The sequence below is a fragment of the Sinohyriopsis cumingii genome, chromosome 10, assembly GCF_028554795.1.
Source record: "Sinohyriopsis cumingii isolate HCF-2022 chromosome 10, ASM2855479v2, whole genome shotgun sequence".
Classification (NCBI taxonomy): Eukaryota; Metazoa; Mollusca; class Bivalvia; order Unionida; family Unionidae; genus Sinohyriopsis; species Sinohyriopsis cumingii.
In genome coordinates, this window is record NC_142970.1 from 92,196,678 (window position 1) to 92,222,983 (window position 26,306).

The 26,306-nt window shown below is 33.9% G+C and overlaps 1 protein-coding gene across 3 annotated transcripts; it reads left to right on the top strand.

Annotated features, from left to right (window-relative positions):
- Positions 1–2,215: 2,215 nt before the first annotated feature.
- LOC149790583 (2',3'-cyclic-nucleotide 3'-phosphodiesterase-like) lies at positions 2,216–25,161 on the top strand. 3 transcript variants are annotated; one of them, XM_089972679.1, is made up of 6 exons: positions 2,216–2,468; positions 2,871–2,932; positions 5,309–5,480; positions 13,345–13,589; positions 15,360–15,796; positions 22,077–25,161. In XM_089972679.1, the coding sequence occupies exons 1-6, from the start codon at positions 2,445–2,447 to the stop codon at positions 22,577–22,579; spliced, it is 1,443 nt and encodes a 480-aa protein (XP_089828805.1). In that variant the 5' UTR covers positions 2,216–2,444; the 3' UTR covers positions 22,580–25,161. The 3 variants fall into 3 exon arrangements, with proteins under 3 accessions (XP_089828805.1, XP_089828804.1, XP_089828806.1); XM_089972678.1 differs by having other exon boundaries at positions 2,224–2,468; positions 13,342–13,589; XM_089972680.1 differs by lacking the exons at positions 2,216–2,468; positions 2,871–2,932 and adding an exon at positions 2,507–2,611 and having other exon boundaries at positions 13,342–13,589.
- Positions 25,162–26,306: the final 1,145 nt, after the last annotated feature.

Sequence of the window (26,306 nt, forward strand, 5' to 3'; positions counted from 1 at the left end):
ATCTACGTCAGAAAGAATGTTGTTAGGACAAGAAATAAAACCACTTCCTTGAGTAGAAAAACCACTTCCGGTTGATTCTCCTGGATCATAAAATTCCTCTTTTTAAGCTTCTTCTTTTACTCTCTTACATCCATTTTAAATTTAAGAAATTCACCATCAAATTTGAAAGGTTTGTCTTTATATACAGAATATACATCTCTAACCCAATCATTCTCATTTTTCCAATATTCAATATGTTTAGGTTTTACATATTTTGATTTTTCGTAGTATCCATGTGCAGCAACGTCCAATGCATCATTTTTGATGAATTCAATACCTCGAGTCGTATATTTAACAGAGATTAACAAGTTCTGGAAGTTCTTGTTCAGGTTTTTGAGGAGATGTTGGTTTAGTAGGCGATTTAGAAAGTGAAGCTGTCGATGGATCAATTTATTTCTTTTTTGCTTTTAGTTTATCTACTTTGTCAGAGAACTGAGCAAAATCTGGATCACCCTTACTAATACCACCCTTATTATGACTAATTCTAAAGATCATCTTATGATACTCATCCTCATAAAGTCCATGATGTTCTGGTAACATATCAGACGAATAATTATATGTTCTGGTAACATATCAGACGAATAATTATAATCGTCGGCAGTATATTCAGCTAATTGATCATCATCCATATTTTTAATTTTTCATAGGTTCCAGATCTAAATTTATCAATTAATTTTTGAACAGATGGAAAAATTTCTTTCTCTTGTGTTTTTCTTTCTTCTGCTGTTTTTTTTTTGTTTTTTGTTCTTTCATTTTATGCTGTTTTTGTTTTTCAAATTGATCATACACATCGTTTACCGCCTTGATGTATTCTATATACGATGCACTTTTTGTGTCGATTCGACCTTTTCCAATTTTAATTTTATAAAACACATCAACCCAGTGTTGTAGACTGGAAATATATTTTCCATATGTTGGTCAACATTTTTTTCTTCTTCTCATTTCGTAGTGTGTAATAACAAGAACTGGAAATTCATCTTGATTAGTTTTATCGATTAATTTTAAAGCATCTTAAATATTATACGTAATTCTTCGACTATTTCTTCATCGGTCTTTTTCTCTTTAGTAATAGGTTTTTCTGGTTGAGGCATTCGACCAGGAAGATCTTGCAAAAGTTGTGAGTTTTCTTCATTTTTTTTCAGCTATTTTTTTCAAGTTGAGGAAGAAGAGGTTTAGTTGTTTCAGTAACAGGTTTGAATAATTGCTGAGAACTTTCTGCAAATTCTAGCTGAGATTCTTGACGTTCTTGAAGTTTTCGGTTTACGGAATCACGAACAGGAAGAATTTTTTTATTGTTTCTAGTCGCTTTCGAGCTAATCTAGCTGTATAAGATTCAGAATGAGGTGCCATTATTGATATAACAATGATCTAATTATAGCAGCAGAGGGTCTGCGACCTCAATGATACGTCCGGTGGGTAAACAAAAACACATACAAATTTCGACAAAAATAAAGTAACCCAATTAGAGAAACTCTCGGTAAAGTTAGAGGCTTTGGTTCAGCGTCAGTGACCTAACTTTTGTATTTCGTAGGCAGCTTTATTTTAAGCAAATGACGTTTCAGGAAAAGGTCTGTTCGCCCCATCTGTTGATCCACCTGTCCCATTTCCCTTGTCGTTGAATAGACCCAATATTTTTGACGCTATACAGACCCAATATTTTTTTTAAAAATAACTCTATACAGTCCTAATATTCCCCATGTTAATATCCCTTTTACGCTATATGTTCCCACGACCTTTTTGACTGGGATTTCCATTGACGCCATACATTCCCAATCCCTTGTCGCTATGTTCAATTCCTCTTGTAGCTATACAGTCCCAATCCCTTGTCGCTATACAGTCCTAATCCCTTGACGTTAAACAGGTCCACTCCTGTTAAAGTTCCCATTGTCCCGTTAGTCGATATACCCTTTTCTTTTAAACATAGATGTCCACTTGACGCTATATCGTCCCCACTGACTATCCCCCCCCCCAAAAAAAAATCACTAACTTATTTATAGTAGTCTAGAGGGGTGCTTCCTTTTATTTATTTATAGTAGACTAGATGTGAATTTGTATTATTTATTTATAGTAGTCTGAAGGGGTGCATCGTGTTATTTATAGTAGACTGAAGGAGTGCATCGTCTTATTTATTTATAGTAGACGGCAAGGGTGGTTCTTCTTTTTTGTTTGTTTGTTTATTGTAGATTGGAAAAGTGCTTTCTTTTCTTTCTTTTTTTTAATTGTAGACCGGATTGTTGCTTCTTGTTATTTATTGATTTAGACCGGAGTGTGCTACTTGTTATTTATTTATAATAGATTCGAGGGGTTGTTCATATCAATTGCCAATATGCTTCTTTGTATAATGGACAAAACGCCAGGTGCCTGTTGTGTCACGAGCCCTTGTCGCGGCATGGAAGCCTGCAGCCATGCCCATCTATGCAGTTTTTCCGGTACCAACACATTTGTAACGAACTTAGTTAAACTTAGTTATCGTTTCCGGTATTGTTCCTTGTCGATTCCTAAGGGTACAACTTTATATATTAAAAAAAGTTGTATAATTTGCAGTTAACACTATAATAATCTTGTTCAAAAGGTGAAATAATATTTACTCTTTGTTTTCTCTAAGTGATATCTATAAAATATTTCAAATGACAAAGAAATTGGACCTTTAAGTGTCTTACCGCTAACTTAGATAACATCTGTATAATGCCGTGATATGATATAAATAGTAACATGCTGGGAAATACCTATGCATTTTATGTATAAAATTAGAAAAGGTTTTCCCCGAACGATAACATAATAAAAACAGATTGCTTGCATATTTGATATTAATATTTCTTCCTGGCGACCAGGTTAGTTTTAGTCATCACATCCAAAGAAGGGACAAAAGAAATACACAATATTCAACAAGAGCGTGAGTAATTATTGTTACATCTTAGCAGATGCTTCAGTATTTATATTTTTCATTTACCGATATATATATATATATATATATATATATATATATATATATGTATGTATGTATATGTATGTATGTATATGTATAATAGCATTCCGTAATATCTGAATGACTGCTGAAATTTAAGACAAGAAAAGTTCTGAGTCAGCTGCAAAAAGTTTGTTTTGTAGCAGTATAATCAAATTTTGTCTTGTTGTCATGGTACTAGAGTGTATGGTTTCTTTTAATGGATGTCCTAGTCCTCCAGTGTAAGACATACATGTTAGTTTTGCTTTAGTGCTATGTCTTACTATCCAAATAATGGCCTTGTATAGTGTGTTCCGATGTCGTTGACATCGGAACAAGTAGTCAGAGTTTCAGGAATATCTCACACATTTGGCAGCATATATTGATACTCTTCCACTAATTTATGTGTAATTAATATACTTACTGTGCTGTCTTTATCCTGGCGGAATGAAAATATGACACTAGCAAGTGGACCCATTTTCATGTTCCGTTGACATACATTTCAATTTGTTGCAATGTGACGGTAGTCGAGGTATGCCAAAGTATGTTTAAGTAGGTTTATGTGGCGGATATGTTTCTTGAATGAAACGAAATGTTGCTTTACAGTTCCAGTAGGCATAATATATTTTTGTTCATTTTCTTAAAGAATAATATTTCAACTTAACATGATTTCAGCATTCCCGGCTTTCGTAGCTTTCCAGTCACCTGAAATGTAGGCCAACAAAACTTGAAAACAGGTCCATTTCTTTCGTGAGAATTTTTAATTTATTAAAGAAAAGACATCAGAGTAAATAAAGTCTGACTAAAACATTAGGACTTTACTTTGTAGAAAAGCGCTTTTATTTTAGTTGCCAGTTGTGTAAGATATTCCTGAAAATTTGACTTTTGTTTCGATGTTAGTCAACATCAAAACACACGACACAGTGCTATTATTTAGGCTATAAGATCCTGATGCCCAAAACATAAATATCAGTGTCATGGTCTTACATGTAGGACTAGTGGATGTCCAAGCATATTATGTGCTCAACTATGTCTCCAGGGTGTCCGAGGTCCACCACTTTGCAGCCAAGTCTCCCCTCTTTTTATATTGATAGTAATAGTCCTGAGAGCTATGATGTCACAGGTCTTAAAGTTAGCGATCATCGAATATGTAAATAAGGATATTGACCTTCAAGAAATTATTTATGTCAGTTTGTTGTTTTTTGCTTGATATTTCAATGCATTTAATTTCCAGTATAAGTCAGATGACTGTGAGAAACAATTTATAAATCAATGCCATGTAGTTTCCAGGTTATGCAGTGGGAGCTACTCTAATATCGCAGATATACCCACATAAAATATTTTTATGATGGCATCTGTAATTCTGGGAACTTGACATGTATATGTTGCAAGTGTAAATTGTCTTGAAATATGGATGCTACTTCCATGGCCTTCATTCTGCCACCTGTGCCCTCCAACAACAGAAGCTTATCTAAGAGAATTTAAGGCCCATAAGAAGAACAAATTACATTATACCAATGCCAAAGAAGGAATTTTTAAAAAAGAGTTTTCAGTATACTGGTCCACTGGTATGGAACAACATTCCCAGTGATATAAGGCAGGCTCCTAGCATTTCATCTTTTCATAATCAATGTCTTAAATGGATGAAATCTTTAAAGATTGAACAGTTCTAGCACAAAAAATATGCCTGCTTTTCTGTAATTTTGTATCATTTTCATAGCAGAATTTTTCAATGCATGATGATATTTTATGTTTTATACATGTTTATGTTTTCACTGATGCCTGAGCATGTGTTCCAGGCTTGATACTTTGAATTTTAAAATTACTTAATTATTTGGTGTCAAGCCAGACTCTTCACATCATGTTGTATATACTGTATATATTGTGCATACCAAATAGAAGGCCTCAAGGTAGATCAGTTCTGTAACTAATTGAGTTACCTTCTCAAAATAAAGTCTTTATTATATTATATTATATTATATTAAATCTGAATTTTGGTTGTCAGTTTTCTGCCACTGAATTACAACTTGCATGGTTTTTCTACACTACAGCCAGTGATGTCAGAAAATAATGTAAGGTGGCAGAAGACAATTTGTTGATCTAAGGTGCCATTTGTATAATGTGCTGGTAGATCAGGGTCTATGTTTTTTGTTTGAAGTTATCTGTTAGAACATCATGCAGCAACAGATATCACTGTTATTTGCAATAGGTCATGAGCGAGAAACTATGGCACATTTTTTGGTTTATATTGTAGTACTTTATCAGTTGTGCTCTTTGATTAGTACATAGAATAGGACTTGAATGCATTATTGTTTCCAATCACAGAATCAGGATGGGAAACTGTTTTGGCAAGAAAAAGAGTTCACAATATCAAGCAGTAGATCATATAAACGAGGATGGGATAAACAGGAGAGAGTCCTTGTTAGATGAAAAGGAAGACGACCAGCCAAGAGCAGCTGAAGTCAGAAATGTTTCATCTCTCTTGGGGCATAATCAGGTAATAACAAACAAACACAAGTTTAGCATACCTGCCATGTCACTGTCAGGCAAATGGAAAACCTGATGGAGTCCAAACAAATGAACATACTTGGCATATCCCTGATGGTGTGTGTGGGGGGTCTTAATATACAGCATTGTTATAAAAATCTATAAGTTTTGGGTGAGTATTTATACCTTCAGCAAGGAAGACTACTAAGCATAAAACAGGTTTCTCTTGTAAAATATATCTAGAAGAATGTAGGGACAACAACGCTGTTGACAATACATCTGTTCAGTAAGAAAGGATATATGCCGAAGAGGTAACTGATTGATTTTTATATTTCAACAAACTGTATGAGATCATACCATCAAAGAAGATCTTGGATGTTTCGATGAATGCATTTCAAACAAATTGTAATCATATTTTAAGGGTTTTACATGTGTTTCATTTATCTTTTGTTTTATTTGCATTTTTTATGTTTTGCATTTTGTCTTGTACTTTGCATTTACATTCATTTGGAAGCATTTATCTTCCTAGGCTTTTTGTGCAGTTCATTTGTCATTTGAACATCCACCTTTAGTTGGCCACTGTTATGCTAAGTGCTATTGCCAAACATAAAAAAATATAATTTTTGTTCTATGACTCTACAGTCTTAAACTAAGTAACAGAAAGAAGCAAAACTAACAAGTTTTGTAAAATGTAACAAATACTTAAATTTAAGTTTTAAAATGAAAATTTAAGAGAAACTTACAGTATTATGAATTAAATCCAAAATAATCATAAAACATTCTACACAAGTCCAAAAGGAACAAGTGTTTGGAATGAATTCCAGGTCTTTGAGAATGCTGATGTGCCAGCAGTCTTTCTACATCACAATGGCATTGTCCTGAACTCCTTTGAATAAATTCACAATAATTTCAGAATAATATTTTAGTCTAGAGTCAATAAGCACTTTGTATTTCCAATTAATAATCCAAACAAACGTTTCCTCTCAAATTATATTATAACCTTTGTCACAAATTAAATCCAACTTTAAATACATCTGGATACTGATATTAAAACAAGAAAATAAGAAATAAGATTGAATTAATTGATCAAATCTCATTCGTATATACACTCTTATAGCTGAACATCACAGTATTTTTCTACTTGATCCATTTCACAATGCTTCTTGTATAACCTTTGTCACAATGTCCCGTGTCGGAACAGAACCAACTGGACGAAACCATCCAATTGGAAATCACCCCAAACTTGTACACAGATTCATTATTGCAGTTAGTTTTAAAATATGTACAGACCTATTTATAACTTACATGCAATATACAGTGGTGTACCAATAGTGAAAGACGCACGTTAGATATACATAACAATTGTCAGGAACAGTAAAAACCCTGATGGAGAAGCATGAAAAAAATATGTGGAAATAGTATTTCTACTAAAATAGTGGTTTTTCACTGTCAACAAAACAGTGAAACTGAATCATATATAAAATAAACTAATAAAAAATGAAAATGACAATGTGTTTAAATGAATTCAATTGGTTATATAAATTTGTATAATGGCATGTTTGGTGTGACAGTCCTTTTTGCTAAGTATAAGCCGCAGCATTGTTTCTTTCAGCTAATTAATTTAGTTATTAGTATTGATATGTTTCTTAAATGTACAATCCGTTCAAAATAAATGATCCATTTTGAATCAGTAATTATGTACAACCTCTGAAAAATAAACTGGTTCTTTGGAGTACGTAATTATGTACAACCTCTGAAAAATAAACTGGTTCTTTGGAGTACGTAATTATGTACAACCCCAGAAAAATAAACTGGTTCTTTGGAGTACGTAATTATGTACAACCCCAGAAAAAATAGACTGGTTCTTTGGAGTAAGTAATTATGTACAACCTCTGAAAAATAAACCGGTTCTTTGGAGTACATAATTATGTACAACCCCAGAAAAATAAGCTGGTTCTTTGGAGTAAGTAATTATATACAACACCAGCAAATAAACAGGCTAATTGGAATTAGTAATTATCTGCAACACCTGCAAAATAAACAGGCTTTTTGGTATCTGTAAAGATGTACAACCCGTGCACATGAAGAGGCCATTTGGCATAAATAATTATATACAACAACAGCAAAAAAAAAACAGGCTAATTGGAATTTGTATTTATTTATGACACCTGCAAAATAAACAGGCCATTTGACATTGATAATTATGTCCAAACCCTGCAAAATTATACAGGCCATTTGGCATCAGTAATTCTGTACAATCTTTGCAGAGTAAACAGGTAATTTGGAATCAGTAATTATATGCAACCTCTGTGAAATAAACAGACCATTTGAAATTGGTAATTATGTGCAACCATTGCAAAATAAACATGTTCTTTGGAATCAGTAATTACATACAACCCTTGCAAAATAATCTGAACATTTGGATTAGTAATTATTTCCAACCCCAGCAAACAAAATGTGACATTTTGGAACTCGTAGTAACTGTGTACAATCCCTAGAAAATAAAGAAACAATTTGGAAATAGTAATTTTGTACAGCCCCTTGAAGATAAAGAAACTATTTGGAACTGGTAATTTTGTACAATCCCTGCAAAATGAATAGGTCATTTGGAATCAGTAATTATTTACAAATGGGCCATCTGGAAACAGTATTTGTGTTCATGGAGCAATGTCCATATTTTTTGTTCATAAATTTCTTGCTGAAATTCACACAATCTCTTTGACTCCCATAAAATTGAGATTTTCACAAATTTGAAGTGAAAACCATAAATGATGTATGGGTACTAATGCTGATGAATGTACATGAGGTGATGATCACCTGATTAGTGAAGTTGTTACATGTTTTCACATGATGGTTTGGTTTTTGGTTTTCTGGCATTTAATGCCATATTTCTCATGAAGGTTTGATGTTCGATATTATAGTGCTTAATGCCATTTTTTTCACATAATGGTTTGGTTTTGTGGTATTTAATGCCATTTTTCAGCACATGACAATAACCGAGACACAGAATAGACTAGAATAACTGAGAAATCTTAAATTTCCTTGAGAATAAATTGGCTTTAGTGTGCTACATAGGATTCAAAGGGTAGTGGACACTGTGTCCCCCAGCTTTCAAACATTTGTGGACACCCAACATTTTTAAGGGACAAAATTAAATAATAGCACTTAATGCTTTACTCTAGTAGTGCTATAAAAAAAGATGTTCTTATCTGCATTGACACTTTTTGCCACCTTACCTTTGTCATCTGTACAGTGCTGTCATTTTTTCCTTGAAATAAATGTTCTATCAAGTGCTCAAGAAACTCATGAAAACATTAACATGTTTGAATATCTGGTTCACATGGAATGAACTGCACTAAGGAATTTTCCATTTTAAAATTAGGAATGCATTGATTAATTGACAAATTTTTGTGATGTAAATTTAGTCTCTTTCAAATTAATTCAACCTCAAAATAAATTAACTCTTCTCTGTAGTATAAATACATTCAAACTTGAAAATACACTACACCAACAAGAACTTTACATTGCAACATGTCAGACTATTATAAACTGTTAATGTTTTAATATCCAAATATGTTGTTTTAAAAGGGATGTTAATTGCTAACTTATGCCTTTGCCAAGTCATGCCATTGCTACTGTATACTATGGACATTTTTAGTGTCCAATATGGTCATGGATGGACATGCACTACAGAAAAGTAGGAGGTGTATTTTTATAATTTGTTTTTCTTTGCAAAATAGTGTGTCCAGTGGGAAACTAGGGTGCATAATTTGGGGACATATGACAAAAAAAATGCAATCCTATGCTTAGGGTGCTACACTGTGGCTTGAAATATATCACAGAAAATTTGTTGAAGGACTCTAATTCAAGCAAATAGTGTGTGATTTCAGCCAGTTGTGAAATAATAAAACAAATACAGGCATTCTAGCTTTAACAACACATTAAGAATAGTCAGTCAGTTACATCATACACATTGACACCTCCCCTACTTACTCTCCACACCATGAGATGTGGGACCACAAAACCTCACCATCTGAAAACCTACCACCACCACTGTTTAGAAATATTTATTACTTTAGTAGTAAAAAACAAGCAACTACTTCACCAATGACTACCAGCATAAACAAATAATAGCAACAATAATTACTAAGAAAAAGTAATAACTGTTAGCAGTAAATTTAAAAATAATAGCTCCTTCCATAATGTACAGTATTTGGTTAGATAATTGAAAACTTTATAATCACATAAAATAAATCAAAGATTTGGAAGAAGGATGCTTGCATCTCAATGTTTGTTGGAATATAATAATATATATCAATATATATATTGGAATATAATAATATATATCAACATATGTTGGAATATAATGATATATATCAATATATGTTGGAATATAATAATTGATATCAATATATGTTGGAATATAATAATTGATATCAATATATGTTGGAATATAATAATATATATCAATATATGTTGGAATATAATAATATATATCAATATATGTTGGAATATAATAATTGATATCAATATATGTTGGAATATAATAATTGATATCAATATATATTGGAATATAATAATATATATCAACATATGTTGGAATATAATGATATATATCAATATATGTTGGAATATAATAATTGATATCAATATATGTTGGAATATAATAATTGATATCAATATATGTTGGAATATAATAATATATATCAATATATGTTGGAATATAATAATATATATCAATATATGTTGGAATACAATATTATATATCAATATATGTTGGAATATAATAATATATATCAATATATGTTGGAATATAATATTTTATATCAGTATATGTTTTTATATCAAACACTAAACGGTAGTCGTGGAATCTTTTTTTGTGTACACAGCTATATGTAAAGAAAAATTCTGAATAGTGTCAATCACATTACCCAGAATGCTGCAGAGATTGTCAGTACTGGTAATTTTCACCAGAACCCAGGAGAGTGTCAGTTATTTTAACCAGCATCCTGCAGAGAGTGTCGGTTATTTTAACCAGGACCCTGCAGAGAATGTCATTTTAATCAGATCCTAAAGAATCAGTAGGGCATATGTTAATAATAATAATAATAGTAATTGTTGTCCTTTTTAAGCTTATAGGTACCACGGTACCAACTGTTTCCCCATAGACCTCAATGCTAATGTTTTGTGAAATAAATATACTTTCTACCTCAGCATGTGTATCACAAACTCTCATAGAGAACAATGTTAAACTGTCAGTTTGACAAAGACAGAACCATGTACTCCATTGCATTTAAGAGAGATAACTCTGCTGGTACTAGATGGGGGTTAAAAGTTATCTAGTCACAACAGACATTTTCAGTCATGTGTACCACATTTTTTTTAAAAAAATCATAAAAAATACAAAATGTGATCTAGATATGAATTAACATAATCTCTCATGTTGCCAAGAGGCTCAGCTTTTTTTTATGCCTAACAAAAAGTTCAACTCTTACATCAATCACAGCTAGTTTTCTTTATTTCTGAATTCAGTGTTCCCTACACCTTAAGCTCTGCCCACTTGGGGGTTGTACAGTTGGTACCGTTATACCTTATAGTGTCACACTGTCAGATCTAGGTAACACCTTGCTATCTTGTAATATTTCTTGCCCACTTGGGGGCTACATTGACTTTAAATTTCCAGAATTTATTATAAATTACATATGGTAGTATCCTGCATTTACAGTTGAGACATCAACTAAGCATCCAGTTACCCTATTTGTTCAATAATTGTTGCAAATATTTTCTTAAATGCAGCAGTGTGATGCATAAAATTGTCCTCTTGTTAGTATCAGGCTTGCTTACCAAACTTAATACTGTATGCCATAAGAGGCAACGAGCACCCTGTCCTGATAGTGGTCTAGTGACAACACTGACAATAATAATAATAATAATAATAATTGTATACTTCTACTGCTACTACTACTAATAATAATCATAATAATAATAGTTCAAAACATGCCTTATTAGACACTTCCATATTCAAGATATATGCTGATAAAGGACAACATTTATAGATAACATTTATATCCATTATCATTTTAACTTCTATTCAAAGGACACCTTCCCATAACAGACAATTTATAGTCCCTTGATGGTCACTTATAGGTAGGTTTCGATGTTAAATTGAATCTGATCATGCAGGATAATGATTTGCTCCACAGATTCACTTTAAAATAATTGACCCTTGAACAAGCTACATTCATACTTATATTTGACTCGAAGCTACATTCATACTTACATTTGACTTGAAGCTACATTCATACTTACATTTGACTCGAAGCTACATTCATACTTACATTTGACTCGAAGCTACATTCATACTTACATTTGACTCGAAGCTACATTCATACTTACATTTGACTCAGAGATTCTACACTTACACTTTTAAGAGACACAGAACTAAATTCATAATTATGTAAGCCAGTAACCACGTAAAGAAGCTATGCAAGTAACCACATATAGAATCTATGCCAGTAACCACATAAAGATGTTACACTTGTGCTTACAGGAGCCAGTAACCATAAAGATGATAGAAAAACTTGTATCTAGCCAACTTAAGGAAGCATCCATGCCAGAAAAAGGAGCAGGCCATCACTTTCCTTACATGCAAAAGCATGTACCCATATGACCATGCAAAAACATGTAATATAAATTATGTACCAAAATACTATAAGCCTGTTGATAAAATAACCAATACCTGCCTTCCACCAAATAATGAATTGCCAGGCTGTATGGTGATTGCACAATTTTGCATCATGGCTAAAGTTTGGGATGTAGGTGTAAGCCCCATGTTCTGTGCTGGCTTTATGGGGGTGGCTGGCCAAAGAACATTTATTTTTTCCACCTTGTGTGTGCTGTCATACTTTATTATTCCCTATTTTTTGCTCAGAGCCAGGTGATCCATTAGCAGTATGTTGGTACATTTAGTTGTATAATAAAACAGCCTTGTAATGAAGTACATAATAAGTGTAATTGTACAAAAATATGTGATCCATGACCATATCTGCCTTATGAAGGAACTGTGTTATAATGAAGGGCTTTATAATGAGGGAGTGCTGTTATGAAGTACATTATACATATAATTTTACTACTATATGCTAAAATGGGATCCATGACCATATCTGCCTTATAAAGGAACTGTGTTATAATGAAAGGCTTTATAGTGAGGGAGTGCTGTTATGAAGTACATTATGCATATAATTTTACTACTATATGCTAAAATGGGATCCATGACCATATCTGCCTTATGAAGGAACTGTGTTATAATGAAGGGCTTTATAGTGAGGGAGTGCTGTTATGAAGTACATTATACATAATTTTACTACTAAATGCTAAAATGGGATCCATAACCATATCTGCCTTATGAAGGAACTGTGTTATAATAAAGGGCTTTATAGTGAGGGAGTGCTGTTATGAAGTATATTATGCATATAATTTTACTACCACTTGATAACCATAATCAGCTTAGGACAGGGACATGCTATAATGAATGGCTTATAGTGAGGGAGTACTATAGCTGCATAAAGCAGATGATCTAAAAGTCCCACAAGTCTATTAAAATGTAGTCAATTTATTCAGGTTTGAAAGTTTTTTCTTTTTAATCAAAATGATCACTCAGTGAAGTTTCATAATATTATATATACATACAAAATAAATTATGTTGTGATACAAGGAACAAAGGCAGTGCTAAGAGTGAATTTTGTATGGGGATTTTCGTCATACAAATGCAATTCACATTAGCAGCATCAGGCTGTTATTGTACAGTGCCTCAGCCAGTACACTTTCGCTAATTTCTTAATCTTGAAATTAACATCTTCATGTCATTTTAGCAGGATGTGCCAGACAGCATCGTAACCACCAATCAAACCCAGCCAATCCAACAAGGAACTCTTAATTTCCCGTTTCTGGTTGATGCCAGGACCAGGCATTGGGTGTCACGTTCTAAGACCATGTTCATTATGAGAGGACTCCCTGGTTCAGGGAAATCTACAATTGTCAGAGAAATACAGAAAATATATCCTGGAACGGAGGTGTGTTCAGCTGATAACTTTTTCATTGGTGAGGATGGAATATACAGGTATGGAGCAGATCTATGTGGATTTTAGTTTTTAAAATACTGTAGAAGACAAACATTTAATGACATCAGAATTGTTCATAATTTTTGCAAGTACACTTATATGGAGATTTTTTGAGCACAAATATGAAATCTGCTACCTTCTAATAAGTATTTAAAAAACTGTCAATAATTGTGTCTGTTTTGCAGTAAAAATAGGTGTTATGTGATCCTGTTCATCCAGCTGGGAAATTCCTCATGTGCTTTTCAGAATAGAGAATAGATACCTTGGGATATGGTTTGGAATGATTAGTTGTTTTAGAATTTTTGTCCATCCCCTTGGGTAGGGCTGAGGAAGACTGATGAACAAAACATATAATAGCATGTGATTTGTTTTTCTTACATTTTTAAGAAAAAGGCTTGTGTGAACATCGACCCTGTTGTCAGATGGTGTTTTAAAAAGACCAACGTGTCATTCCCCAGGTGGTTACTCATGCTTTCTCTGTTGATTAACTTGGAAAATTTGAGATTACCACCTTGAAACCAAATATATATTAACTGAGCATGAAAAGACCAGGTAATATGACATTGAGATTAGCCCCATTGTCTGGCCTTACTCAAATAGGGACCTACCTAACTCCAGAGACATAAGTTGACATTAGCCACATGGTCTGGCCTTACTCTTCAAGGGATCTAACTCCAGAGCCATAAATCCAAAATTAGTCCCATAGTCTGGCCTTACTCATCTAGGGACCTAACTTCGGAGATATAAATTGAAATAAGTCCCATGGTCTGGCCTTACTCATCTAGGGACCTAACTTCGGAGATATAATTGAAATAAGTTCCATGGTCTGGCCTTACTCATCTAGGGACCTAACTTCGGAGATATAAATTGAAATTAGTCCCATGGTCTGGCCTTACTCATGTAGGGACCTAACTTTAGAGATATAAATTGAAATTAGTTCCTTGGTCTGGCCTTACTCATCTAGGGACCTAACTTTAGAGGCATAAATTGAAATTAGTCCCATGGTCTGGCCTTACTCATATTGGGACCTAACATTAGAGACGTAAATTGAAATTAGTCCCATGATCTGGCCTTACTCATATTGGGACCTAACTTCGAGATATAAATTGAAATAAGTCCCCTGGTCTGGCCTTACTCATGTAGGGACCTAACTTTAGAGATATAAATTGAAATTAGTCCCATGGTCTGGCCTTACTCATGTAGGGACCTAACTTGAGAGACATAAATTGAAATTAGTCCCATGGCCTTACTCATATTGGGACCTAACTTTGGAGATATAAATTGAAATTAGTCCCATGGTCTGGCCTTACTCATGTAGGGACCTAAGTTTAGAGACATAAATTGAAATTAGTCACATGGTCTGGCCTTACTCAAGTAGGGACCTAACTTTAGAGACATAAATGGAAAGTTTTTGAACTCAGTAATAATGTGGGGACTTTAATGTGCATGAAAAGACAAGGATGTACAACCAATTTGTATTGTGCATGAAAATACAAAGATGTACAAGCAACACTGACTTTTGGGTCAGTTTTTATCCTTCCCCCGATTTAATGCAAGATAATGAATTATAATGCAAGATAGTGACAATATACATGAGGTGCTGAATATGTATTTAACAAATACAGAATTCTGGTTTTCTGATCATTTGGTGAATGTTTTGTTATATACTAGTGACAGTATACAGTATACCTGCCAAAAACAACCTGTCGGTTATAGATGGATTTCACTATATGTGTATATAAATAATCTTGAATTTCAAATAATTTCAGATTTGATTCCAGTCTCTTATCAGATGCTCACAATCATTGCCAGGAAATCGCAGAGTCAAAGTGTATAGAGAGATGTCACGTGATTGTGATCGACAACACTAATATTATGAAATGGGAAATGGCACCATATCTTAAGCTGGCTCATGATGTTCATCACTATATTCCTGTCATCGTTGAACCAATCACTTCTTGGCGTAAGGACCCTGAGGAACTTGCAAAGAAAAATTCGCATAATGTAGCAATAGATCTCATACAGCATAAAGTCAACAAACTGGATGATCAGCGACTAACACCAATTTATTATGGCTGGTTCATGAACGAGTTGGATTCTGAAGAAATTTGCAATAAAGTGTGGAACTGTTTCCATAAAATTGTGATTGGAAACCAGGAAAGAGGAGCTGCTTTTATTTCATGGATTTCTTCAGAAGAAAGTCCTGGTAAATGTCTCTTAGTATTAATTAGAAAATCTCTTGCCTTCCGATTTCTATTCCGAGATTTCTGTTTCTTCATCCATCTTGCCAGTACTGCAGATTTCTCTATTCCATTATTTCTGTTATGGTTATTCAGGTTCTCCAAAGTTATCTTTCATCTTACAAAAAGTCCTCTACCAGCCCTGTCATTTTTAAGTAGGAAGTTCAATGATCATCTTTGCCATTACAAAAAGTCCTCTACCAGCCCTGTCATTTTTAAGTAGTAAGTTCAGTGAAATGTTATGACTATTCATCCCTTTATGCAGACAGTTAAAAAGATGAAAACAATACCTGTTGTTTCTTTGCATCCCTGTATACAGAGTTAAAGATATGAAAATCATACCTGTTGCGGCTATGCATCCCTGTATCAGACAATTAAAAAGGAGACAATTATCAGATGGGGCTAACATTTTTACAAATTACAGACATGTTCAGATCTTTGAACTATATTCAAACCTCTCAAACAAGCAAGTTGTATCATCTTTCTGGATTCTCTTACACTCTGACAGCTTTGCAAAACTTATAACTGGATAATCTGTTAATATCCCAAGCATTAAATAAACATGATATACTCATTAAAACTTGAAAGGGTGTTTTTTGTGCTGTTGGCTGCCAGGTCACTTTGATTTTGGGGATAATGGGGGCATGGCATTATATTGGGATGGCAAAAACTGTTCCACTGTAACCTACTTTTAATGGATGAGTCCATATGGTGATTTTAATTATTATATAAATCATCATGCTCTGTTTTTGGAAAAGCTGTGGAAGGAGGGCTTTGCAGGTGATCTTCAGAATAATGAACCCATTTTTGCAGAATGGATTCCCTCATATAGAGTGGATTTCAGAGATGGGCTTGTGTTGCTTAGCTCACATTTGGGAGGAACATGCTTGACCCATGCTTGCCTCCTGGGAATGGTCATCAGCCAGTGTACACTGTCAGTGTCAGTGGAGTTTATACTTGTCATGTCTACTGACTTCTACCTACTAACAAAATATTTTTGAGGTGAAATCAATTAGGAAGCTTTTGATGATGTTCCACTAGAAAAAATTCGGACTACTTGAAAAAAAAGCAATTTATTTAGGACTATATTTGACTTTACATTTTAAGTATTTTATCATTTGTTCACTGTTTTACTTCCTGACCTGGGGCCTAGAGTGGCCAAGTGGTCTAAAGCGCTCACCGTTATGGATCACTGCCATCTTACCTCTGTCTGCGTGGGTTCAAGTCTCAGGGTTGGCCAGTGTGAGTATGTCAAAAAGCTTGCTGGTAACTTCTTGTGGGTCGGTGGTTCTAGGCATGGGTTTTCCTGGGTTCTTCCTCCACCATTAATAATGGCCGCCATGTATAGCCTATCTTGTTCTGAAAAATGACATTAAACCCTATAACAACAACAACTTCCTGACCCTCCAGAGAAATCATGCAACATTCAGTTTTCTTTTATATTTAGTTTTAATTAATTAAAGGTGACAAAATGAAAAGTAATATTCCAGTCAATAGCTATCAAGATGGTGGCCTGACGATGTCATACAGTGATTTTGTCGTGCACTTAAGAACATGTGGCTAAAATAATTAATTCATCAGCTCAATCATTCACCATAGAAGCTTCTTCTTATAGACATACTTGAAGAATTTGGACGGAACTCTATTTTTTTTTTAAAAAAAGAATAACTCCACAGCGTTTCACAGAATTTAAAAAAATTTGGTGAGAGAGAGGGAGAAAGAGAGAGAGAGAAATTCTTTCTGAAGAAATGGTGTGAGGTTTGTATTTTTTTATCATTAATATATTTAATATGGCATGTTTATTGCATACATGGAGTTCATTCCCCTTTTTTTATTAATATTGCTTTTCCAGAAATCAACTTAGGTTTTGATGCAATACCAGGAACTTGGAAAAACACTATTAGAAATGTTGTGATATTCGAATGTCAACTACATGGAATTATAAATCTTATCAGGAAATAGGACAAAATTGCTAAATTATTTGATATATTATATATTAAAGACTTCCAGTTCAAGAAGGAAAGTATGTGTGTGTGTGTATTTTGGAGTTTTAAAATTTTAGTCATATTGCTATGATGTCTGCATTGTCGCAGTTTATAGTGATGTCTAGCACTTGGGCATCATGTGACACCAGGCTGGCCACTAACCTCTTAATGCTGAGCACCAAGTGAGGTTGCTGTTTGTGCTATTTTTATAAGTATCTTATACGACTTCTGGGGCTTTTAAGCGCATGATTTCCTGCATCCAAGGCAAATGCTCCAACAACTGGAGTGGTCGAAAATGGAAAGTAAATTAACTTTTATTTTAAACTAGAATTACTAGCATTTGTAGGAAGATTTGGATTAATATTTTTTCTTCCTTCTGTACTATTGAGGATGCAGGACTTAAGAGTATTCAATACATAGTTCTTCACAGACTTATTAGATTGTGTCAAATGAAAATCTCCGAATCATCACTTTGAACAAAGCTAAAGAGATTCTGCTTCGTGTAATGTTTGGATGTCATTTTGTGAAAACAGTATTATAAATTTTTGGTCATTTCTTAAGAGGCACATGTCATATTGAGTTAGATTTAGCAGAAGATACGATATTATTTGGATTGAGAAATTTATTGGAATTAGAGATCATTCATGTGTGTTTGATTTGATAGAAAAGCACATATACACTTACAGAATTAAAAATTTTCCATTCAAAGTTTTGTGGCTTGTGCAGAACGAATACGATTTTTATAAACATCGAGAATTATTTTCCATATACATGTACTCCTCTGCAAGGGCAGAAGAAAAGAGGATTGTAGGAAAAGATTAAAGTGGCAGCTATTCAGTAATTAGTTAATGTAACATAGTAGCAGGTATATGTGTGTGTAACATAGTAGCAGGTATATGTGTGTGTAACAAAGTAGCAGGTATATATGTGTGTAACAGTAGCAGGTATACATGTGTGTAACAGAGTAGCAGGTATACATGTGTGTAACAGAGTAGCAGGTATACATGTGTGTAACAGAGTAGCAGGTATATATTTGTGTAACAGAGTAGCAGATATGTATGTGTGTAACTGAGTAGAAGGTATATATGTGTGTAACCAAGTAGCAGGTATATATGTGTGTAACCGAGTAGCAGGTATATGTGTGTGTAACCAAGTAGCAGGTATATATGTGTGTAACCAAGTAGCAGGTATATATGTGTGACAGAGTAGCAGGTATATGTGTGTGTAACAAGAGTAGCAGGTATATATGTGTGTAACAGAGTAGCAGGTATATATGTGTGTAACAGAGTAGCAGGTATATATGTGTGTTGCAGAGTAGCAGGTATATATGTGTGTTACAGAGTAGCAGGTATATGTGTGTGTAACAGAGTAGCAGGTATATGTGTGTGTAACAGAGTAGCAGGTATATGTGTGTGTAACAGAGTAGCAGGTATATATGTGTGTAACAGAGTAGCAGGTATATATGTGTGTAACAGAGTAGCAGGTATATATGTGTGTAACATAGTAGCAGGGATTTATGTGTGTAACATAGTAGCAGGGATTATGTGTGTAACATAGTAGCAGGGATTATGTGTGTAACATATCAGGTATATATGTGTGTAACATATCAGGTATATATGTGTGTAACATAGCAGGTATATATGTGTGTAACAGAGTAGCAGGTATATGTGTGTGTAACATAGTAGCAGGTATATATATGTGTGTAATGTGTTTATGTATACACTATCTATATTGATAGTTAAAATATAGTTTGCCTTTGTATATGTTTATAGCTAAATATGATTTATTGAAAACCATTCAAGTTTCTTACATTTTTCTATATATGCCATGATATGCAAATTAAATATGACAAAATGAACACATTGATTATGACATGTGAGATCACTATGTTGATTCATCTCCAATGACATGCTGGCTGGCTGGTCATCAGCAAAAAAAACATCTCAGAGAAATCATGTAACGGTGGTAGATATTATCTTTCAATTGATGCCATTAGAATACTTTTGTGTTCCTTAGTACTTTCAAGACTGGACTATTGTAACTCAATTCTGTCTGGTTCATCTCAATATCTACTCCAGAAACTTCAAAAAGTTCGAAACACTGCTGCTCGGAGCATCCATAGAATACCCCGATGAGAGCATACCTCCCCCTGCTCTGTACCCTATACTGGTTATCCATTTGATCCAGAATCAAAGACAAAATTTGTTCTCTGTGCTATGTTTCACTGACAGACTCTAGTTCAACATACCTATCTGACCTCACCCATGTGTACACACCAGCAAGATACTTACGCTCCTCTTCTGGCAATCGTATAATCATTATTCCCTGGCTATGAAAACAAAGTCATATGGACAGTGTTCTTTTGCATACCAGAGCACAGCAACATGGAACGAATTGCCCACTGAACTTAGACACGAAGACAGTGATCTCATTCAAGGGCACTCTTAAAACTTGCCTATTTCAATAGCAAGAACAGACTTAAAGACTTAATAATGTTTCCTTACCTTAAATATTTTCAGAATGTTTTCTGTTTTCTAATTTCATGGTGTTTGTTTTTTGGTAATCATGTCCTTTTGTGTTGTCCAATGTTATAAAGCGCTTAGAGCTTCTAAAGATTAGGCGCTATACAGAGTCCTTGTTATTGTTATTATATTGTTTTTGTAAGAGACAGCATTCTTAATGATGGCATGGTTAAATATTGACTGTCCTTAATCTGTTTGAATGCTGGCAATATATATTGGCTAAATTTTCATCCTGATGCATCAGTAAAAGCATGCCAGACACCATAATCAGTTGATATATGAAAGCATGCCAGACACCGTAATCAGTTGATATATAAAAAGCATGCCAGACACGGTAATCAGTTGATATATAAAAGCATGCCAGACACTGTAATCAGTTGATATATAAAAAGCATGCCAGACACCGTAATCAGTTGATATATAAAAGCATACCAGACACTGTAACCATGTCATTCATAAACGTATGGGAGACACCATAATCTCTTGTGTTATTAAGTCATGTCTGTCATGTTGTTAAGTCATGTCTGTTGTTAATAAGTCATGTCTATATTAAGTCATGTCTGTTCTGTTAATAATTCATGTCTGTTATGTTATAGGCCCATAGTTTTGAAATAATTGTAGATATTTTCATGAAACTTTGCCCATGTATATAAAATGACTATATGATATGCCATGTGTACCATACCCATGCCTCCTGCCTCAGGGTCAAAGTCACAGAAAGGGAAAATATATTTTTGTTACTTGTATCTTTGTTGGGAGTGTTTGAGTTACTCAAGATATTGAGATAAAACTTTAGTAAATTATATACTAGGTATAGATGGTGTGTTGTATACCATAGCCATTCCCGCTGCCTCTAGGTGAAGGTTGTTGTTGTGGGGTTTAACGCCATTTTTCAGCACACGATAGGCTATGCATGGCGGCCAGTATTAATGGTGGAGGAAGAACACAGGAAAACCCCGGAAAGAACCACCGACCCACGAGAAGCTACTGGCAAGCTTTCTCACATACCCACACTGGCTGAATCCTAGACTCGAACCCACGCAGACAGAGGTGAGATGGCAGTGATCCGTAACGGAAAGCGCTTTAGACCACTCTGCCACTCAGGGCTCCCTAGGTGAAGGTCACAGCACAGGAAAATGTAACTCAGACTTGTATCATTGTCTGGAGTATAATTCTTAAACCACTAAACATTATTTATTGAAACTTAAATTGGTTATATATTAGGGCAAGAGTGTGTCACATGTCAAAGCCATACATCATTCCTCAAGGTCAAAGCAAGGAATAGTATAAATAATGGGTAAGTCACCTCTACTAATTTACAGGTAAAATGTTTGAACCAGTGTAGACTTTTAATGGAAATGAAGCCTGTTATATATCTTGACAGTGTCTCAGATATTCAGTCCTGCTGCTGCTTTAAGGTCAAGGTCAAGAAATGGGATAATGTTTGTCAGTGATCTGTTTGTCAGTGATCTGTTTGTCAGTGATCTGTTTCCTATCCAGGCTGATGCAATATACCCTGTGGAAATTTTCATGAATCTCTCCCTGGTCCACACCTTCTCATATAGTGGTCAAGACCCTAACTCCAAGGTCAAAGTCATTAATAGGGAACAAATTGCAAGATGGGTGTATCATATATCCCATGCTGTACTCTTATTTTAATAGAGATTTTTCACTTGTCGGAAAGGGTACTTTTATTTTATCTGTTATATTTATTCCACTTTATTATTTTTTTGTTGCAGATTTTAACACCGTGATTGAATCCCACTTTAAACCCATGAATGCTATCATCCACTCTACGGCAAACTTCTTGGGAAATCAAATGCATAATATTTATCACAGAAAGGAAAATGTGATTGCATCATTGGGGAAGGTTTTCAGTCTCCAAATAATCAGCATAATTTTCACGCCAAGATCAATAGGAGTCCGTGTAAAATTAGATGCCGAACAGCTCCAGTTGTTTGTAAAATCAGAAGAGGAAGCTCACAGAGTGGATGGAAGTTTGGAGAGAGGTAGAAGTGCACATATTACAATCCGTGTTGCACATAATAAAGACAATAAAGTGACTGGGGATGACATTTTAAATATGTGTGACATGTTTCATAATGGACAATATACTGAATCCAATTGCAGTGAAGGACTTTTAATTGATTATGGATTTTGCCAGTATGAAATTGTACTCAGTAATCCTCTGAGATATGATGCACTGTTTACAGGGTTTTACCCAAGAAACTGGAAAAGATAATCCAGTTAAAATTAATAATGTAAAGTTCAATCAGCTGTTTCTCCTTTTTAAAGCAAAGACCTGCTTTAAACAGTCATTTCTGCAGATTCATTACATGATATTACACCAGGCAGGAACCTGTCTCAGGAGCTAATTGTCACTTCCCACAGGTGGCCACTCAAGACAGATTTGACTATTGCAACTCTACAGACTATCAGTTTGTCTCAGGATATCAATCACTGATGTCTTTTCGCAAAGGTGGCTGCTTAAGACAAGTTTGACTATTACAACTCATTGTAGCAGCAACTTGTCTCAAGAGATCCTTATTGTCATTTCCCAAAGTGACTGTTTAGGACAAGTTTGATTATTATAACTCATTGTAACCACAACTTGTCTCAGGAGATCATTGTCATCATTTCCCAGGGACGACTGTTTAAGGCAGGTTTGGCTTACGACTCGTTATATCAACACACTTCAGCATTAGGAATAAGATGACATTTTGTTTATATCGATTTTTGCTGCAGAAGAATTCGGTCCTGATAGAAGTTTAAAAAATTGCTACTAATAACCTTTGTGAAATAGCTATTGCCGAACATTTTTTAAATTACTGTGGATGATTTTTTTTTAATTGCTACTGATAAAATAAATAAATTGCTAATGATAAAATAAACAAATTGCTAATGATAAAATAAAAAAATTGCTAATGATGAAATGAAAAAAATGCTACTGCTGCCATTTATAAAAATTATAAATAATTTAACTCTTGGCCAGGAAAGTTGCCTCCAGCCATCTCTAAAAAAAAAAAAATAGGAAAGAAGGAATCAAGGGACACTAAATAGGTTATGTAAGACAAGAAAAGAAAAGAATGCACACATGTGTATCACAGACAAACATCCATGCATGCACATTAAAGATACAGACTTACACAAAAACCAGTGAACCCCTGCCAATAATGGACTCAAAACAATACAATGTTTCCTTTACGGATGATGATGTATATAAAAGAATGAACTGAGAACAGGGTTCACACAGTATCACTTGAACTTCGATTCATCCTTGAAAACTACTTGAAAATCATTTTTACCTTGAAAAGTACTTGAATATAAGCCTCGGTCCTTGAAAAATGTAAAATTAGTTGACAAATGGATGTACGAAGTTTCTTTTCATGCCATTATATCATGTAATCAAAATAAAACTTTGCTGTTGGGTGGTTTACAACACGTGACCCATCAGATATTTATAATTGGGCACAGACCTGATTATAGAGAGCATAAAAATCATTTCAACGATCATTCTTCTTCATCATTTTATTTTCAGCAGCAGCGGTACATCTTGTACTTTGAATCATGGTGAATCAGCTGTTCAAACTCTCGAAACAAAAGATAATGAAAAACATACATAAAATTGGTTTCAAAAACAAGAATACAACTTACAAGACCTGGTAATTAATTTCCCATATACTTGAAAGTGAAATAACGGAGGATTATACCTCTATAATGAAACATTCTATAAATTTGCCTATACTAAATAACGGGGCTATCAGCTTTGACTCTCAATCAAAATTTCCATCCTGTTGATTTTTGTTTGTAAGTGTTGTGCATTTATTCATCTCATCTGATTTATTGGAAATTATCAGTCACATAGCAGTGTTTTAGATAGACAATAGGACAGGCCATTTTTGCATGAAGCTGAAAAATTTCCCATCAGTTTTGAGACAGTAAATGCTACTGATTTCAGTTGTTGTCAGTTAGTGGCCCATAATGTTTTTACTGGCCCATCATTTTTAATGCTCAGGGGCTGATTGGCCCAACGGTGGAAAAAAATCAAATACACTGACCTAGATATAATTATTGTCAAGAATGTAAAAATGAACAAAAATATTTCAAACACAATTGTAGTTCAAATCAATATAATTATACCTATAGTGCACTGGGCATCGGGGTCTTTGAAAAAAATTGGATAAAGTCATTGAATTTTGTGACACCAAAGGTGTATGAACCCTGGAGATACATTGTCTTTTATGAACATGTGTCCTTTATAATTATGTAGCTTGACAGAGAGACAAAGACTTTTTAGATTTGAATTAATATTGTTGTGCTTTTGTTGGAAAAATGAGGTTACAGATCTTAGTATTGAGGTCCAGATTTTACTATTTTGAGCCATTTTATGATTAAATACGGCTTTATTTTTCACTGCTTTTATACTAGGCAGCTCTTCCCCAGTTGAAAATGGTAATGAAATTTTTGATGTTTATATAACAGATGTTAACCCTATATTTTAAGAATTTAAATTTTTGTACCATTTTTTATTGTTAGGTATCCATTTGACAGAATTGTCAGATTTTTACCCTTGTTTTCTTTTAGTACTTCATATTTACATTTATTTGGAAGTGCTTGTCTTCTGCAAAAATGCTAATGGAAGGGCTTGTCTTCTGCATACATGCTAATGGAAGGGCTTGTCTTCTGCATACATGCCAACCATTTTGTTTTTGGCATGATCATTATGCTGTTTTTCACCAAAATTATGTCTTATGCTTGCCTGTATTTGGATTACGCTTTTCCCTTACATAAAAAAAATTGCAAAATTAAAATAGAGCAATAAAAGTTGTGTTTGTAATTTCTGTTATCATCTCCTTAATTCCACTCATCATAAAACTTGAGAATATTCTAATAAGAAAGACTGCTGCATAAGAAAAGCATTATAGCTCATTTCTCCATCATAGAGTTACATGTACTTTCCTTGTTTTCTATTTATAGCAACTACATGACCCATTTCCAAGAAAACATGGGTTTGAAACATTGCCACATAGATTAATTATATTGATAATGATCTTAGGTAGAGGACCAGTCTGTACTTTTAAAGAAAATGGCGCCAGATATTAAGCAAAATTGAATTTTACAGGTTGACTTGTGGATGAAAATTGTTAGAGCAAATTGATCTAATTAAGATCAGAACATGTCCAATCAGAAAAAGGACAATTCATCACCGCTTTAGACATTTTTGTAAAGAAGAATATGAGAATGATGCAATGCAGCAATTGGATTGAGGACAATCTGTGGACTTAATGATCATTCGGAAAAAGTTTTAGACAAATTCGACATGTACACAAGTTAAAGTGAGTGTTGAATTTATATCATTTTTCAGTATGTTTTGCGTTTTTATTCTGGTTTTAAAATGCTTGGATTTAGCCCATTTATGCCAAAGTATTTTGACCTGCAGATCCAGGTTAGTGGTAAAATATAATTACATTTTTCATACAGTGAACTTTATTTATGGCATGTAATATATTAGCTACAACATTGTAGCCTCAACAAGGTAGGGGTACTAATGTTAGTAATATATAGATTATAATTTTTATGCTCATATTTTGAATTATATCATCAAAATTTATGCTCATAATCTCTCGGGGTTGGCATGTACACTATATGCTTTTAGGCCTTATTGTGTAGTTCTTCATCTTTAAATTTTGTTATATTTTCTTTTGATTGGTATCATTCAGCCTTTCTTGTGCTTAAATGCCTTAAAATAGAAATAAATACTTCACCTAAATGGTCTGATCAGCACTATCTTTTCATTATCATTTTCATTTCAAAATTTACTGTTACATGTAGATGATCTGAAATTAAAATGGTGCTAATCTGATGGCAAACATGGCCACAATGGTGGACATCTTAAAAATATTGCTACTTTTCTAATATGACCACACAAAGGTTATCATGAAAATCTTATAGCTACAAGTTCTGAACAG